The sequence below is a fragment of the Xenopus tropicalis genome, chromosome 5 (assembly GCF_000004195.4).
Source record: "Xenopus tropicalis strain Nigerian chromosome 5, UCB_Xtro_10.0, whole genome shotgun sequence".
In the NCBI taxonomy this organism is placed as follows: Eukaryota; Metazoa; Chordata; class Amphibia; order Anura; family Pipidae; genus Xenopus; species Xenopus tropicalis.
In genome coordinates, this window is record NC_030681.2 from 149564659 (window position 1) to 149582084 (window position 17426).

The 17426-nt window shown below is 42.7% G+C and overlaps 1 protein-coding gene across 2 annotated transcripts in view; it reads left to right on the forward strand.

The window, feature by feature from the left end:
* Nucleotides 1-14894, forward strand: part of tfap2d (transcription factor AP-2 delta) — a 28553-nt gene extending 13659 nt beyond the window's left edge. For both annotated transcript variants that reach the window (XM_002933582.5, XM_031903068.1), the window contains exons 4-8: nucleotides 3943-4108; nucleotides 5294-5412; nucleotides 10952-11093; nucleotides 11595-11708; nucleotides 14273-14894. In XM_002933582.5, the coding sequence (XP_002933628.3) occupies nucleotides 3943-4108; nucleotides 5294-5412; nucleotides 10952-11093; nucleotides 11595-11708; nucleotides 14273-14492 (761 nt within the window). In that variant the 3' untranslated portion in view covers nucleotides 14493-14894. The remainder of the gene's footprint in view (nucleotides 1-3942; nucleotides 4109-5293; nucleotides 5413-10951; nucleotides 11094-11594; nucleotides 11709-14272) is intronic.
* Nucleotides 14895-17426: the final 2532 nt, after the last annotated feature.

The following is a 17426-nucleotide window of genomic DNA, read 5'->3' on the forward strand; positions in this document are numbered from 1 at the left end:
AATAAGGGGTAATTATATCTTAGTTGGGATCAAGTACAGGTACTGTTTTATTATTACAGAGAAAAGGGAATCATTTAACCATTAAATAAACCCAATAGGGCTGTTTTGCCCAATAAGGGGTAATTATATCTTAGTTGGGATCAAGTACAGGTACTGTTTTATTATTACAGAGAAAAGGGAATCATTTAACCATTAAATAAACCCAATAGGGCTGTTCTGCCCCCAATAAGGGGTAATTATATCTTAGTTGGGATCAAGTACAGGTACTGTTTTATTATTACAGAGAAAAGGGAATCATTTAACCATTAAATAAACCCAATAGGGCTGTTCTGCCCCCAATAAGGGGTAATTATATCTTAGTTGGGATCAAGTACAGGTACTGTTTTATTATTACAGAGAAAAGGGAATCATTTAACCATTAAATAAACCCAATAGGGCTGTTTTGCCCAATAAGGGGTAATTATATCTTAGTTGGGATCAAGTACAGGTACTGTTTTATTATTACAGAGAAAAGGGAATCATTTAACCATGAAATAAACCCAATAGGGCTGTTCTGCCCCCAATAAGGGGTAATTATATCTTAGTTGGGATCAAGTACAGGTACTGTTTTATTATTACAGAGAAAAGGGAATCATTTAACCATGAAATAAACCCAATAGGGCTGTTCTGCCCCCAATAAGGGGTAATTATATCTTAGTTGGGATCAAGTACAGGTACTGTTTTATTATTACAGAGAAAAGGGAATCATTTAACCATTAAATAAACCCAATAGGGCTGTTCTGCACCCAATAAGGGGTAATTATATCTTAGTTGGGATCAATTACAAGGTACTGTTTTATTTCTACACTGAAAAAGGAAATCAGTTTTAAAATTCTGAATTATTTGATTAAAATGGAGTCTATGGGAGACGGGCTTTCCGTAATTCGGAGCTTTCTGGATAACGGGTTTCCGGATAAGGAATCCCATACCTGTACATGGATTGAATGCCGTTATAGGGTGGGGAGATCTGAGTTTGAAATGACCATATTGTCCCAATATTTTTGTTTGGGTTTATTTGTATTCACTTCCGCATAGGCTAAAGGCTTCAGTGTGACCAATATCCACCCCCTGTGTCCAGTGAGGGGCAGATCCTATTTAATCTAATTCAGTTGCAGACTGTGTTGGTTTTTCATACCGGCAGACAAAACCCATTTTGGAATATACACAATAGAACCCTTGACTCATTTGCTGCCAACAGAACCCATTTCCAGTGTGGCCTCCCTTTTCCAGCCTGAATGAGCCTCTGCCATTTATCCACCTCCATTGCTGTCGGAATTCAAACCCCAAATCCTACATTATTATTATTATTATTAACATTTATTTATAAAGCGCCAACATATTCCGCAGCGCTGTACAATAAGTGGGTTTCATACATTGGGCATACAGAGTAACATATAAAGCAATCAGTAACCGATACAAGAGGGGAAGGGAGCCCTGCCCAAAAGAGCTTACACTCTACAAGGAGTAACATATAAAGCAACCAATAACCGATACAAGAGGGGAAGAGAGCCCTGCCCAAAAGAACTTACACTCTACAAGGAGACATACAGAGTAACATATAAAGCAATCAATAACCGATACAAGAGGGGAAGAGAGCCCTGCCCAAAAGAACTTACACTCTACAAGGAGACATACAGAGTAACATATAAAGCAACCAATAACCGATACAAGAGGGGAAGAGGGCCCTGCCCAAAAGAGCTTACAATCTACAAGGAGTAACATATAAAGCAACCAATAACCGATACAAGAGGGGAAGAGGGCCCTGCCCAAAAGAGCTTACAATCTACAAGGAGTCACATATAAAGCAATCAGTAACCGATACAAGAGGGGAAGAGAGCCCTGCCCAAAAGAGCTTACACTCTACAAGGAGTAACATATAAAGCAATCAGTAACCGATACAAGAGGTGAAGAGAGCCCTGCCCAAAAGAGCTTACACTGAGTTTTTATAGTCCTCGGTAACGATCGTCTCCATATCACGGTGCAACGGCGAGGAGAAGCGGCGCCGTGCCGAGGAGCCGGCCCATTCCTTCCCATAGACGCCGTAAATAATACATTCCATCAACGCAGGCGGCATCGGGCTGCAGCGGAGACGTTGCCTTCAGCGATGCGATTGTTGTTGCCAGCGTGATTCTTTTGTGGGCTTGTTCATGATTTATTTCACAGGGCAATTGTCATTCATGTACATTAAATATATATAGTGAGCCGTCGTCTTCAAAGTAGGCGCCCAGACCAAGAATGAAAAAAAAAAATTAAAAGTACAAGCTTTGTGCTGAGTTCAACTTTAAAGTATAGTATATGTGTGTGTACGCAGTGCCGTAATTACCAGGGGAGCACCCAGCACCCATATCCGCTAGGGCCCAACGTAAACACTGGTGGCAGAATGGGGGGGCCCGGGTCTTTTTTTTTAACCAAAAGTCTAGTAGTTACGCCACTGAGCGCCCTATGCAGTCTTAAACCCAACTGCGTCAGTCTCTCTGTCTGTATTGTTTTGCTTATCTAATCATGGGTAACCACCAATATAAATCCGGAATTATAAAAACTGTACAGAAAGGAGGTCCCTCGGCCTTATGATGGCTGGTCAAGTTCTGTCCTGTATGTCTAACTGTTTTCAAGCTTCCAGTAATTATTAGGTGAAGACACACGGAGCTACTAGTAGCAGCTATTTGTTGTGGCTACTAAAATAGACAATGCTGATCATTTACTGATAATTGTCTCTACGTGTGTTTTAGTAGAGGCAATTCCCAGTATTGTCTATGGCAGGGGATTTTCTGGGGTTTAGTAGCTGTGAAAAAGTTGCTGCTACTAGTAGCTCAGTGTGTCTTCACCCTTAGTTATAAAAGATCGTGGTTCAATATCATGTTAATACCAGCTGCTTTGCCCTTTCTCAGCACCTTCTCAGATCCCAGTGAGGGACCTAAAGCTGGCCATCTACGAGTGGGCGATATCGGGAAAATTTAGGCTAATTCGATCGTTTGGCCTTGGGGCCAAAAGATCGAATTATAATGACGGCAATGGGGCAGTCGGTTAAGCGACCGCATCCTCGATCCGACTAAATCTTTTAACCTGCCCGATCGATATCTGGCCCGTTGTTGCTGCCCCGACAAGGGCCGATAAGCTGCCGAAACGGTCTAAGGGACCGATATCAGCAGCTACAATCGGCCCGTGTATGGGGACCTTAACCCGAAGACCAGTTAGGATGAGATTTAGTGCCTATTTGGTCTTTGATAGGGTGACCAGATCAATTGACAAGTCTAGAAAATGCAGCTAACAGGGCTGAACTGATTGCAGCTTATTTTGAATACAATCAATGCTGCCCTGCAACATGTATTTATTAGACGTATCCCTGAATGTTCAAGTGATCTGGTTACCCTATATAGGACCAAATAGATATACCTGGAAGTCCAGCTGGAAGGTCATTTAGGGTAATAGTTGCTCATGGGAAATTCATACTAATAAGAAGACCATGCTCATAAGAAGACATCTACAGTCTCCATCCCTTGGCCGTGACGTGACTTCCACATCAATACTCACCTACATGTTATTATCCAACATGGTCTGAGTCCCCCAAATGTATTTTGCACTCCTGCACATATCATTAAATGGGTTCATTTTTACGATTGAAATCTTGGGGGCGAGGGCTATTGTTGGGAACTTTGCATGGGAAGATCTGCTGGTGCTTTAAGAACAGATCTATCAACACATAGTTGACAAGAGAAACCTTCCCTCTGGCAATGGTGCCAAAATACATGTGTGGAAGAGACTACAGGGCATAACAACTATGTATTTTTTCTAAAAAGAGTGCAGCATGATACCCAAAATTTTACTTTGATCTTTACCAGTGATGTCATAAAACATCAAACTAACAATTACATCAAACTAACAATGTCATATTACTGTCTCTAGGTGGCACCTGTGTGGTGAATCCTACTGATCTCTTCTGCTCGGTTCCTGGGCGCCTCTCCCTTCTAAGCTCCACCTCGAAATACAAAGTCACCATAGCCGAAGTGAAAAGACGCCTTTCGCCGCCAGAATGCCTCAACGCTTCTCTACTAGGGGGCATATTGAGAAGGTATATGTTTTTTTAAGAAGTCTTCTTTTAGAATAGAGTTTACCTGCCCCAAGTCAGATATATCATGATGTGACACTATCCAACTTAGGTTTGTGGGTACAGAACTTTTGGGAGCAAATAACCTATAATAATAATAATAATGTATTAATTTTTATTGAAATTGAGGTTCTATGGATATTCTTATGAACAGACACCACTAGGGAGGATCACGCAGACTTGTATTAGTTCTTAACTCATTGAGTTTGGGACTGGGGGTTCATTCACTCAAAGTACCAATGGTGAGGAAACAACTTCAGCTTCTCTTTATCTAGTAGGGAAGGGAAGCTAGACAAGTAGGTGGATATGAGGGTGACTGGTCCAATGCTAGTTTTAGGGCTACCGGAAGTTTAGATTTCCCAATCAACTGCAAGTTGAGGAATTTTATGGTAGCATGGGTGGGTGGACATAAGGGTGACCAGTCCAATGCTAGTTTTAGGGCTACCGGAAGCTTAGATTTCCCAATCAACTGCAAGTTGAGGAATTTATGGTAGCATGGGTGGGTGGACATAAGGGTGACCAGTCCAATGTTAGTTTTAGGGCTACCGGAAGCTTAGATTTCCCAATCAACTGCAAGTAGAGGAAGTTAATGTTTGCATAAACTTTGATCATGATGTTGACTGTAAAATATTGGGTATTGAAATATATCAACATTAATAGCCTGAGATTATCTCAGTGGATCTTCTCATTTTTCTATATCTTCTGTTGTTGTGGTGGAGGTGGTGACTGTCAATTACACCTACCTAAACCTGAAATGTGAAGTGCTATCTGGTTGTTGGGGATCAAGACTGCCCAACAACTTATACTCTAATTGTGAAGTTAATTATGTAGTCATCTTCCTGTATGTCAGACCTTTGGTTTATTCTATTTGAATCACCAATTCTGTATCTGTTGCTCTTCTACTGGATCCCTATTTGGAGTGGTCCTGTAGTGGTATTACCACTATAACCTATAAACCATAGAGCGTGTCCCAGAATTAACTCAAAGAACTCTACAACATTTCAATTGTAAGATAAAGAAAACCAGCAGATATACAACAGAAAAAATAACCTCAGTTAGATGGTTGTCTCATCTGATCATCTCATGATCCTTGTTCTCCAGCCAAGCTATGACGAAGATTCTTAACCCAAATTCTATTATTTCCTATAGAGCAAAATCCAAAAATGGGGGCCGCTGTTTGAGAGAGAAACTTGACAGACTGGGTTTAAACTTACCCGCTGGAAGAAGAAAAGCTGCCAATGTAACTCTATTGACTTCACTGGTAGAAGGTAAGTTTGAAATATATTTCCAGCCTGTGCCCCTAATATTGTTGTTCATCTTCAAACCCCCATCGCCTCTTGACAGGAGTTCTGGTTCAGCAATTACTGGGGTACAAGGGGTACAAGCTTGTAAATCTTTGTACAGATATTCTTTACATTCATAATATTATCAATGTACATAGCATTTATATGATCCATGGCAGTGATGGATGTATTTGGCCAAGTAGAAGAATCATCCAAACAACTGACTCTCGGTCCACGTTCAGATAACAAGGGGGCCTGTGCTAAGTGCCAAATTAAGATTTTCTATCTGCCTCTATCAATATATGAATGAGACCTGGAAGGCCATTGGTTGTCTTATTAGAGATAAGGAAAATATTTTTTTCCAAAATGTATTGAATGTTGGTGTTTTTGTCACTTTGTAATACTTGGTGGAGATCCTTGGTGGAAATAATCTGTTTTAGAACAATATTTTTGCAACTAGGCATCAATCGATCCATTGGGACCCCAGGGTAGCGGATTGATCTACTGGATCTCCTGGTTCAACCTCTAGTCTGAAAAGAAAGTCCATTTCCTAGACCAGGACTGTTCTGTAGTCACATATCGGATAAAATTGCAGCTTCACAAAGTCTTTCTTTCAACTCTTTGTCCATTACTCTGAGCCACTGATTGCAGATAGAGCCGATGATCTTCTGAGGCCTTTGAATACTCTAATTTAACCCATATCCACTTTGGTTTAGTTTATTTTAACTCATTCTATGGGCTGGGTAGGGGGCAGAGCAGTTTGGTGCCAAGATTTCTCATGATTTCCCATGATATAATATTATCAATAGTATAAAAAAATATTTTTGGGGGCTTAACCCCCCCCCATTGTTGTCCAGCATGTGGTCAAGCCCTATTATCTTACATCCAAGTTAAGGCTACATTATAATAGGGTGGTGAAAAGGTAGGCTTTTGAGTATTTCCCCTATATCTAAATCTCTCTCAAGTCTACCCCCCCCCAACAGTCTAAATAGATGGAACTCATTTTTTTCAGCAATTATTATCTTTTGATTTTACTTTTTTTACTGGGCGAATACCCCTTTAATGGAAAGATACTGTATAATAGAAGAAACACTGCTTCGCTATGAAAGGTCTTAGCCTTCAAATCTCTACTTGCCAACCATGTAGAATCTATGTTTCAAGCAATGCTGATTTCATATTACAGGTATAGGACCTGTTATCCAGAATGCTCGGGACCAAGGGTATTCCGGATAAGGGGACTTTCTGTAATTTAGTCTACTAAAAAATCCATAAAACATTAATTAAACCCATTAGGATTGTTTTGCATCCACTAAGGGGTAATTATATCTTAGTTGGGATCAAGTACAGGTACTGTTTTATTATTACAGAGAAAAGGGAATCATTTAACCATGAAATAAACCCAATAGGGCTGTTCTGCCCCCAATAAGGGGTAATTATATCTTAATTGGGATCAAGTACAGGTACTGTTTTATTATTACAGAGAAAAGGGAATCATTTAACCATGAAATAAACCCAATAGGGCTGTTCTGCCCCCAATAAGGGGTAATTATATCTTAATTGGGATCAAGTACAGGTACTGTTTTATTATTACAGAGAAAAGGGAATCATTTAACCATGAAATAAACCCAATAGGGCTGTTCTGCCCCCAATAAGGGGTAATTATATCTTAATTGGGATCAAGTACAGGTACTGTTTTATTATTACAGAGAAAAGGGAATCATTTAACCATGAAATAAACCCAATAGGGCTGTTCTGCCCCAATAAGGGGTAATTATATCTTAGTTGGGATCAAGTACAGGTACTGTTTTATTATTACAGAGAAAAGGGAATCATTTAACCATTAAATAAACCCAATAGGGCTGTTCTGCCCCCAATAAGGGGTAATTATATCTTAGTTGGGATCAAGTACAGGTACTGTTTTATTATTACAGAGAAAAGGGAATCATTTAACCATGAAATAAACCCAATAGGGCTGTTCTGCCCCAATAAGGGGTAATTATATCTTAGTTGGGATCAAGTACAGGTACTGTTTTATTATTACAGAGAAAAGGGAATCATTTAACCATTAAATAAACCCAATAGGGCTGTTCTGCCCCCAATAAGGGGTAATTATATCTTAGTTGGGATCAAGTACAGGTACTGTTTTATTATTACAGAGAAAAGGGAATCATTTAACCATGAAATAAACCCAATAGGGCTGTTCTGCCCCAATAAGGGGTAATTATATCTTAGTTGGGATCAAGTACAGGTACTGTTTTATTATTACAGAGAAAAGGGAATCATTTAACCATGAAATAAACCCAATAGGGCTGTTCTGCCCCAATAAGGGGTAATTATATCTTAGTTGGGATCAAGTACAGGTACTGTTTTATTACTACAGAGTATAAGGAAATCAGTTTTAAAATTCTGAATTATTTGATCAAAATGGAGTCTATGGGAGACAGGCTTTCCGTAATTTGGAGCTTTCTGGATAACGGGTTTTTTTAGATAAGGGATCCCATACCTGTACTAGATTCTATGTCTATAGATTCCTTGGCTTTGTCTCTTGCTTCAAACATCAAAATCTAGATGGTAAGCTCCATAGGACAGGGTTTGGCTATCACTCAACATTTCTGCGTACAACTCGGGACATAATTAGTGCCACAATGTAGTGATATCATAAACTGACTTTGTTATTTATTCTAAATGTGCCTGAGTCTGTTCCACAGCCTACGAGTGTATTTCCCTATCAGCCTTGCCGTAAATCAGATATTCTTAGGAAAGGCACCCGTGATTGAAACACAAATTGCTTTCCTGTGGAGACAGAGCATTAAAAATATAACAACGTGTTATTTGCCAAACGTCCCAGTAAATTTCTATAATTTATACCTGATTATATGATTGTGTAATGAAGCACTCGTAGAGGCTCGGCCATAAAAATAAATGAGTGCTGTGCAACAAGCAATAAAAGTGGCGGGTCCTGAATGGAGCTTTATATCATGAAGGCCAATAAAATGAGGTAGTGAGTGGTGAGTCCCGCATTATCCTTTCTTAATTAGAAAAGAATATATTCCTTTTGGAGTCATTTAGAAATATAATCTGCAACCTGTTCTTCTCCAGCCGCTGCGGCTAAACTACAAACCCCAGCAGTCTGAGCTTCTGGTTGATCCTTGTTACCCTATACTAATGCACTCTGAGATAGTTCCATCCCTTCTTCTGGCATCTTGACACTTGACACTATTATCACTTCCACTGGTATCCTTTGGGCACCAAATGGCCAAAAGTATGTGGACACCGTCGTCTCAGCTCATTACTAAACCAAGGGTATTAATATTAAGTTGGCCTTCCTTTTGCTGCTATAACAGCCTCTATTTTCAGAAGGTTTCCACTAGTTCAGTGATCCCCAACCAGTGGCTCGGGGGGAACATGTTGCTCCCCAACCCCTTGGATGTTGCTCTCAGTGCCCCCAAACCGGGGAGTTATTTTTGAATTCCTTACTTGGGGGCAAGTTTTGGTTGAATAAAAACAAGATTTCCTACCAAATAAAGCCCCTGTAAGCTGATAGGGTGCATAGAGGCCCCTAATAGCCAATCACAGCCCTTATTTGGCTCCTCCATGAACTTTTATGGTGCTTGTGTTGCTCCCCAAGTCTTTTTACATTTGACTGTGGCTCACGAGTAAGAAAGGTTGGGGAGCCCTGCTCTAGAGGTTGGAACGTTGTTGATGGGATTTGCTTCCATTTATGGACATAAAAAGTTGGGGATCAGGCCTGGCTCACAGTTGGTTCTCCAATTCATCCCACAAGTATTCAGTTGGGTTGAGGTTAAAGGTGCCCATACACAGGCCGATTGTAGCTGCCGATATGGGTCCTTTAGACCAATTCGGCAGCTTATCAGCCCGTGTAGGGGCAGAAATGAGGGGCCTGCCCGACCCATATCTGGCCTGAAATTGGCCAGATATCGATCAGCCAGGTTAAAAGATTCAGTCGAATCGGGGACCGCATTGGCTCGTTGATGCAGTCCCCGAATCGACTGCCCCATTGCCGCCGATATAATCCAATTGTTTGGCCCTACACGCTCCCCCATATCGCCCACCCATAGGTGGGGATATCGGGTTAAGATCCGCTTGCTTGACGATCTTGCCAAGCGAATGAATCTTAACGTGTATGGGGATCTTAAGGCTCTGTGAAGGCTGGTCAAGTACTTCCACTTCCCTCTCTGGAAGGGAAGTTCCTTTCCATGAATAAATAAATAGCCAATTTTAATAGTTAGAAGGGTTATCTCCTTGTAGAGTGTAAGCTCTTTTGGGCAGGGATCTCTTCCCCTCTTGTATCGGTTATTGATTGCTTTATATGTTACTCTGTATGTCTCCTTGTAGAGTGTAAGCTCTTTTGGGCAGGGCTCTCTTCCCCTCTTGTATCGGTTATTGATTGCTTTATATGTTACTCTGTATGTCTCCTTGTAGAGTGTAAGCTCTTTTGGGCAGGGCTCTCTTCCCCTCTTGTATCGGTTATTGATTGCTTTATATGTTACTCTGTATGTCTCCTTGTAGAGTGTAAGCTCTTTTGGGCAGGGCTCTCTTCCCCTCTTGTATCGGTTATTGGTTGCTTTATATGTTACTCCTTGTAGAGTGTAAGCTCTTTTGGGCAGGGCCCTCTTCACCTCTTGTATCGGTTATTGATTGCTTTATATGTTACTCTGTATGTCTCCTTGTAGAGTGTAAGCTCTTTTGGGCAGGGCCCTCTTCACCTCTTGTATCGGTTACTGATTGCTTTATATGTAACTCTGTATGTCTCCTTGTAGATTGTAAGCTCTTTTGGGCAGGGCTCTCTTCACCTCTTGTATCGGTTACTGATTGCTTTATATGTTACTCTGTATGTCTCCTTGTAGATTGTAAGCTCTTTTGGGCAGGGCTCTCTTCACCTCTTGTATCGGTTATTGGTTGCTTTATATGTTACTCCTTGTAGATTGTAAGCTCTTTTGGGCAGGGCTCTCTTCACCTCTTGTATCGGTTATTGGTTGCTTTATATGTTACTCCTTGTAGATTGTAAGCTCTTTTGGGCAGGGCTCTCTTCACCTCTTGTATCGGTTATTGGTTGCTTTATATGTTACTCCTTGTAGATTGTAAGCTCTTTTGGGCAGGGCTCTCTTCCCCTCTTGTATCGGTTATTGGTTGCTTTATATGTTACTCCTTGTAGATTGTAAGCTCTTTTGGGCAGGGCTCTCTTCCCCTCTTGTATCGGTTACTGATTGCTTTATATGTTACTCCTTGTAGATTGTAAGCTCTTTTGGGCAGGGCTCTCTTCCCCTCTTGTATCGGTTACTGATTGCTTTATATGTTACTCCTTGTAGAGTGTAAGCTCTTTTGGGCAGGGCTCTCTTCCCCTCTTGTATCGGTTACTGATTGCTTTATATGTTACTCTGTATGCCCAATGTATGAAACCCACTTATTGTACAGCGCTGCAGGATATGTTGGCGCTTTATAAATAAATGTTAATAATAATTCAGTTGATATATAATTCCTATGCGCTACTTTTTCTTCGTAGGGGAAGCTTTACACTTGGCCAGAGATTTCGGGTACACGTGTGAAACAGAATTCCCAGCAAAGGCAGTGGGGGAGCACTTGGCTAGACAACACATGGAGCAGAAAGAACAGACTGCAAGGAAGAAGATGATCCTAGCCACAAAGTAAGCAAAGGTTTCAAAATGGGGTTTAGGGGTCCTCAGTAGTGATGAGCGAATCTGTCCTGTTTTGCTTCGCCATAAAATTCACAAAACGGCAAGAAAATTTGCGAAACAGTGAAAAATCCGCAAATCGCATTTGTCGCACAATTTTTTTTGTTGCCCACATCTACTTTTTGTCACTGCGGCTAATTTTTTGTCGCCCACATCTATTTTTTGTCGCCGCGGCTAATTTTTTGTCGCAACCGCGGCCAAGTTGACACGCAACAAAAAAAATTCTGTGTGCCAAATTTTCACAGAAGTTTCGGGAAACAATTTGCCAATGGCGAAATGCAGAAATTCGCTGCAAATCCATGCCTGGCGAAAAAAATTCGCTCATCACTAGTCCTCAGAAGTCTAAAAATTCCATTTGGCGCCACTTTACTTTTGCACCAATGAAAAAATGATACTATTCGTACTGATTTGGCGAAAATCTATTTTCTAAGCTAAATCTTTTTCCCAATTTAGGCAAATTTGTAAAGAATTCCAAGACCTACTCAGCCAGGACCGATCACCCCTTGGATCCTCTAGACCTACGCCAATTCTAGACCTCGACATTCAGAGGCATCTAACGCATTTCAGGTAAGTTCCGGTCGGGGCAAAAGTTCTCCATTCCTAAAGGGGGCGTCGTTTTTTCGAAGTTATTCCTTTGCCAAATCTATGTCGGAAAGTTATCTGCAAACAGGTAGAACGGCTTTTCTGCATCCCTATAAGAAGCGCTTTGTTGTTGCTCTCTTGGAAAAGCTCATATTGAATATTTATCACTGATTGCAAGGAAATTTCATTTCTTCCTGCCAGGCATTTAATAAATATATGCAAAAGAAAGTTTTGCTCGGAATATCTCCCCGAAGTAATCTTGTGCTATTGATTGCTTTGGAGGAAGCTTACTGAGCCGCCTCAGAATATCTCAACTGTGTCTGGGTTTAATACTTTGCTCGCCCTTATATTATATATATATATATTCCATTTGAAATCACTTGCTCCGATAAAATGAATGTCAGGGAAGGTTTGTGATCCATTAAATTATGGAGCGGTGTCGGCAGGCCTAAATTTCCCGTCTTTCGGCTCATCGGGTGATTATAATCGTGCTTAATTCTGTTTGTGCCGCGCTGGTTACGGCAGCTTGGCCAATCAATATTAAGCATTCAATGACCAGAGTTAAAAATCAGGCCCAATAAGGTACATCGCTATTTTAATCAGAACAAAATCCATATTCTTGACAAAAATGGTCTCTACGTGAAACACAGAAGTGTTTGTGCACATAAGTGGCAACCGCTGAACACGGATCTTGCTGAAGGCGTCGGAATTGTCATTGCTCAAATATCTTTCTGAGACAAAGACAATCCCCAAATGAGTTCCAGGAACTGTCAAGGACCATTGCCGAATCATCACTTTCACCGGCAGTTGTCAGATCAGCAATGGGAAGTGTCGAGCCTTGAGTGAAAACTATTCCGTCTGTTTAAGAACAGCCATTTAATTGCATTCATCAAAATATGTGGTCTAGAGTTTCGGCAAAGAGAAAGTGGGGCAAGCAAAGCCTTCTAGGGCATTGCCGTCTTATGATTGTGGCACACAGAGGTTCTCAACAACTCCAATAATTAGATGGGGTGTCCAAATACTTTTGTGAATATAGTCTAGAGGTCTAAATCATTTATTATAGGAAAAACCCATCAGTCAAGTTTATCGACCACATTTGGCCGTCCATGTGTATGCCCATTTCCAAAACTTCATACCCATGGCAATGTTAGCCATTTGGAGTTTACCTTGGCATAGTATAAATCAGAGACCCCCAACCAGTGGTTCAGGAGCAACATGTTGCTCACCAACCAGCCCAGTGGCCTCATTTCTAAATTTCTGTCTTGGGGCAAGTTTTGGTTGAATAAAATACAGGTGTTCTGCCAACTACGGCCTCCTGTAGGCTACCATTCCACATAGGAGCTACCAAGTAGCCCTTATTTGGCCTTTTCATGCTTGTGTTGCTCCCCAACTGTTTTTACATTGGAAAGCAGGGCTGCCATCAAGGGGGCACAGGGGGGACAGTTGTCACGGGACGATTGTGGCTTTAAAGGGGGCCCGGCCGCGATACAGTTTTTAAGCTCGGGATCCCTTTTAAAAGTTACAGGCCCTTGGTTCATTGGTGGTCAGTGGGGTGCAACCTAATAAAAGAGTAGCTGCAGCGGCAAGACGGGGGAGCTGGAGGATGTTGTGGAGAATGCTGGGGGAGCTGAAGGATGTTGGGGAGAATGCTGGGGGGAGCTGAAGGATGTTGGGGAGGATGCTGGGGGCAGCTGGAGGATGTTGGGGAGGATGCTGGGGGGAGCTGGAGGATGTTGGGGAGGATGCTGGGGGGAGCTGAAGAATGTTGGTGAGGATGCTGGGGGGAGCTGAAGGATGTTGGGGAGAATGCTGGGGGGAGCTGGAGGATGTTGGGGAGGATGCTGGGGGAGCTGGAGGATGTTGGGTGGATGCTAGGGGGAGCTGAAGGATGTTGGGGAGAATGCTGGGGGGAGCTGAAGGATGTTGGGGAGAATGCTGGGGGGAGCTGAAGGATGTTGGGGAGAATGCTGGGGGGGGCTGAAGGATGTTGGGGGGATGCTGGGGGGGCTGGAGGATGTTGGGTGGATGCTAGGGGGAGCTGGAGGATGTTGGGTGGATGCTGGGGGGAGCTGGAGGATGTTGGGGAGGATGCTGGGGGGAGTGGGAGGATGTTGGGGAGAATGCTGGGGGGAGCTGGAGGATGTTGGGGAGAATGCTGGGGGGAGCTGGAGGATGTTGGGGGGGATGCTGGGGGGAGCTGGAGGATGCTGCAGTGGGGAGCGGCCCATAGTATGGGGACACTGGGGGAGGACCAGTAATGTGTTAGGGGGTCCCTGCCCTGGCACCAATACAAAACGTAACCCCTGGCTACCAATGTCTGTGTGTCCTTTGTACTGATGGGAGGGGCCATTGGGGGACAGGGCATGGGAGAAGGGCCCAGAAAATTTTGTTTTGAGGGGCCCCGTGATTTCTGATGGTGGCCCTGTTGGAAAGTGATTCATGGGTAAAAAAAAGTGTGGGGACCGCTGGTGTAAATGATGTCCCAATAGCGATATCCTAAAAAGAGTGATACCGTGCCCCCCCCTAACTGTTCTCCTCTCTCCCTGCAGTCTGATCACCCACGGCTTCGGAACGCCAGCCATATGCGCGGCCCTGAGCACCTTCCAGACCGTCCTGAGCGAGATGTTGAACTACTTGGAAAAACACACGACAAACAAAACAGGGGGGGTGCCGGAGAGCGGGCAGGGGGGCACAAACTCAGAAAAGGGACCTTTGCGCAAATCTTCTGAGGTTCTGGTCAAAGACGCCAAAACAGAAAAGGCCGACTAACCTCTCCGAGCCGGCCAGAGATTCCTGCTGCTGAAAAGTGTTTTTTTATATATAACATTAGGTTAATATATTTTCAAAGGACCAAATCCAACCTGCTCGACTTTGTAAATTCTCTGATCCAACGTCACCCCCCCCCCCCCCGAATATAACGACAGCGCGTATACACGAGAAGCCCTATTGACTCTATTGCAGACCTTTATTTTCTACCACCGGGGGGCATCTTCCTGGGAGAAACCTTCCTCGGGGCACCACTACGTTTTATTTTGGAATGTTGATTATATCTTTTTTTTTTTTCCAATTTTAATAAATGATAAAAAAAATAAACTGTTTGTTACTGGAAATGTGCAACTGATTTACCCACCACCTTGGAAATACTTATAGATAAAAATAAAATTGTAAAAATAAAACTGTATTTCTGTTGTAACTTGTCACGAGGCCCAATGTATATGTTGTGAGTGATATCCCTTTATAGTTATATATTATATATATATTCATTGTTATAACTTACAATGTATTTTGGCCATTGAGTGCCTAAGGCAACAATGGACCTCCGGAACTTGTAGGAGTTTTTTTCCAAGGGCTTTCCCCCTACTTGCCTATATATACATCCAGCCCTGTATAGTAACATAGTAAGTTAGGTTGAAAAAAGACACATGTCCATCACGTTCAACCATAATGCCTATATATACCCTGCCTAACTGCTAGTTGATCCAGAGGAAGGCAAAAAACTCTCTAATTTGCCGCAGAGGGGCCTCAATACATGTCCACTTTTTTCTCCATATGTTCCTGGTAGCCAGGAGTGCTCCAGTTAGAAGCAATCTGCTTTGCTCTAAAGATGGCGGCACCATGTGATGTCATCATGAGGCGGTGGCACAAAAATTCAAAATATAAATATGCTAAAGACCCAAGTTCAAAGCCTGAATATAGGTTTTTCTTCATGAAGTTCTAGGCTACACAACTGCTGTTTTTCCAGTTCTTGACTTTTCTGCCGGGTTCCTGAATACCTTGATTGCTGCCTGCCTGGACCTTTAGCCTGAATATGACTTGAGCTTTCTTAACCCCTTGGATATGGTGCATTAGATGTTCTGAATTCCTTGGTCCTTGGTTTTTGGGCCTTCACACTGCTCAACTCCTCCATTCCTCCAGGAGCCACTGGCTTTTTCCCTTTTCTCCAACTTCAACTGTCCCTCCTAAACCTTTCCTTCTAACTCAGGGATCCCCAACCAGTGGCTCAGGGGCAACATGTTGCTCCCCAACCCCTTGGATGTTGCTCTCAGTGCCCCCAAACCAGGGAGTTATTTTTGAATTCCTGACTTGGGGGCAAGTTTTGGTTGAATAAAAACAAGATTTCCTACCAAATAAAGCCCCTGTAAGCTGATAGGGTGCATAGAGGCTGCCTAATAGCCAATCACAGCCCTTATTTGGCTCCTCCATGAACTTTTATGGTGCTTGTGTTGCTCCCCAAGTCTTTTTACATTTGACTGTGGCTCACGAGTAAGAAAGGTTGGGGATCCCTGTTCTAACTGCTTCTTACTTATGGAATTCTATCCCAGATTCCTCCATTAGAACCTTTCCTTCAGCCTCACAAATCTAAACTGCTCTTATTGTGTCTAAAGGTGGCCATACACTTAGCAATTTTGATCTTTCGTGCCATCATTGGTCGCACGAAAGATCGTTCCCACCCTGCAGTGCCGCTCAGGGCTGAATCGTCGGATATGGGGGTAGAAACAATAGAAATTCTACCTCCTTCTGCTGATTTAGCCCTGAAGGTAGATTTTCCTTGGGCTCCTTCAATGGCGCCCAGGCAAAATCTTTTAACCTGCCCGATCGACGAGTTGATCATTATCTGCTGAATGGAATCCGAAGCCTTTTTTGTTTGTTCTACTTACTGTCTACAGGAAAACTAGGACTCACATAAAATGAAAGGCCTTGACGTGGCACGTGAGCTTACATATTTTGGCCAAAAAGTGGTACTAACACCTCATTTTTTGTAAAAAAATATTTTTAAAGGCAAACTAAGCGCAGGCAAACTTTCTCCTTCTTTTTATCAAGTCTCTAAACTCAAAAATCTGAGGTATTAGAGTTTTTTTTATTCGAACGAGCACCAAAATCAAATTCACAGACTCAAAAATTGATAAATAAGCGCATAAGGGGCAAATTTATTAAAATGTAATAAAACAATTTCCACCACAATTTAAGGAGATCTTGAAAATTGAACCAAGAAACCCTAAAACCTGTTGATCTGCTGTAGAAGTCAGTGGAAAGTAAATGTTTAACTATCAGGCTCTTTTGTTTTTCGAGTAGCGGGAACATTTTACAGGAGCAATTTCCATTTCTTTTCATAAATATGTCAGAGGCGCATTTATCAACATTCTCATCATTTTCGTGGATTTAGAGGTTTTTGAAACTCTGAAAAAACTCATTATCTCTAAAACCATGAATGCCATGATGTGCTGGAGAAGCCACGTAGGGTATTCGGCCACTTTCCCCAAACCACCAGTGCGTCTTTGGCACGGATGCAACAGAAGCACCAACTGCCACCTCACTGACTAATCTGTCAGCTGCCAACACACTGGAATTGGGACTGCACATGGTGGAGCACCTTGAGCAACGTTGGGTGGTTAGCACCTACCTGCTGGAGCACAGTGCCAGAGATACTCAGGGGGCACAGCTGGGGTACTTAGGTGCAAAGCAGTGTTGGCAGATGAGGCAGCTCTGCCCAGTACTTGCCCCCTTTGAGCAGGTCACATGCTTCATTAGCAGGGATAAGGGATGTCATACCCCTGGTTTTCCTCCTCAAGCCTGCCAGAGAAAGGGGAGGTGCCTGAGGAGGAAGAGGAGGAGAGGGAGTGCAGGCCCCGTAGGCAGACAAAAGGACCTAGGAGGCAGGATGAGGAGGAAATGGTGCCCAATGGGGAGGATGAAGGAGAAGAG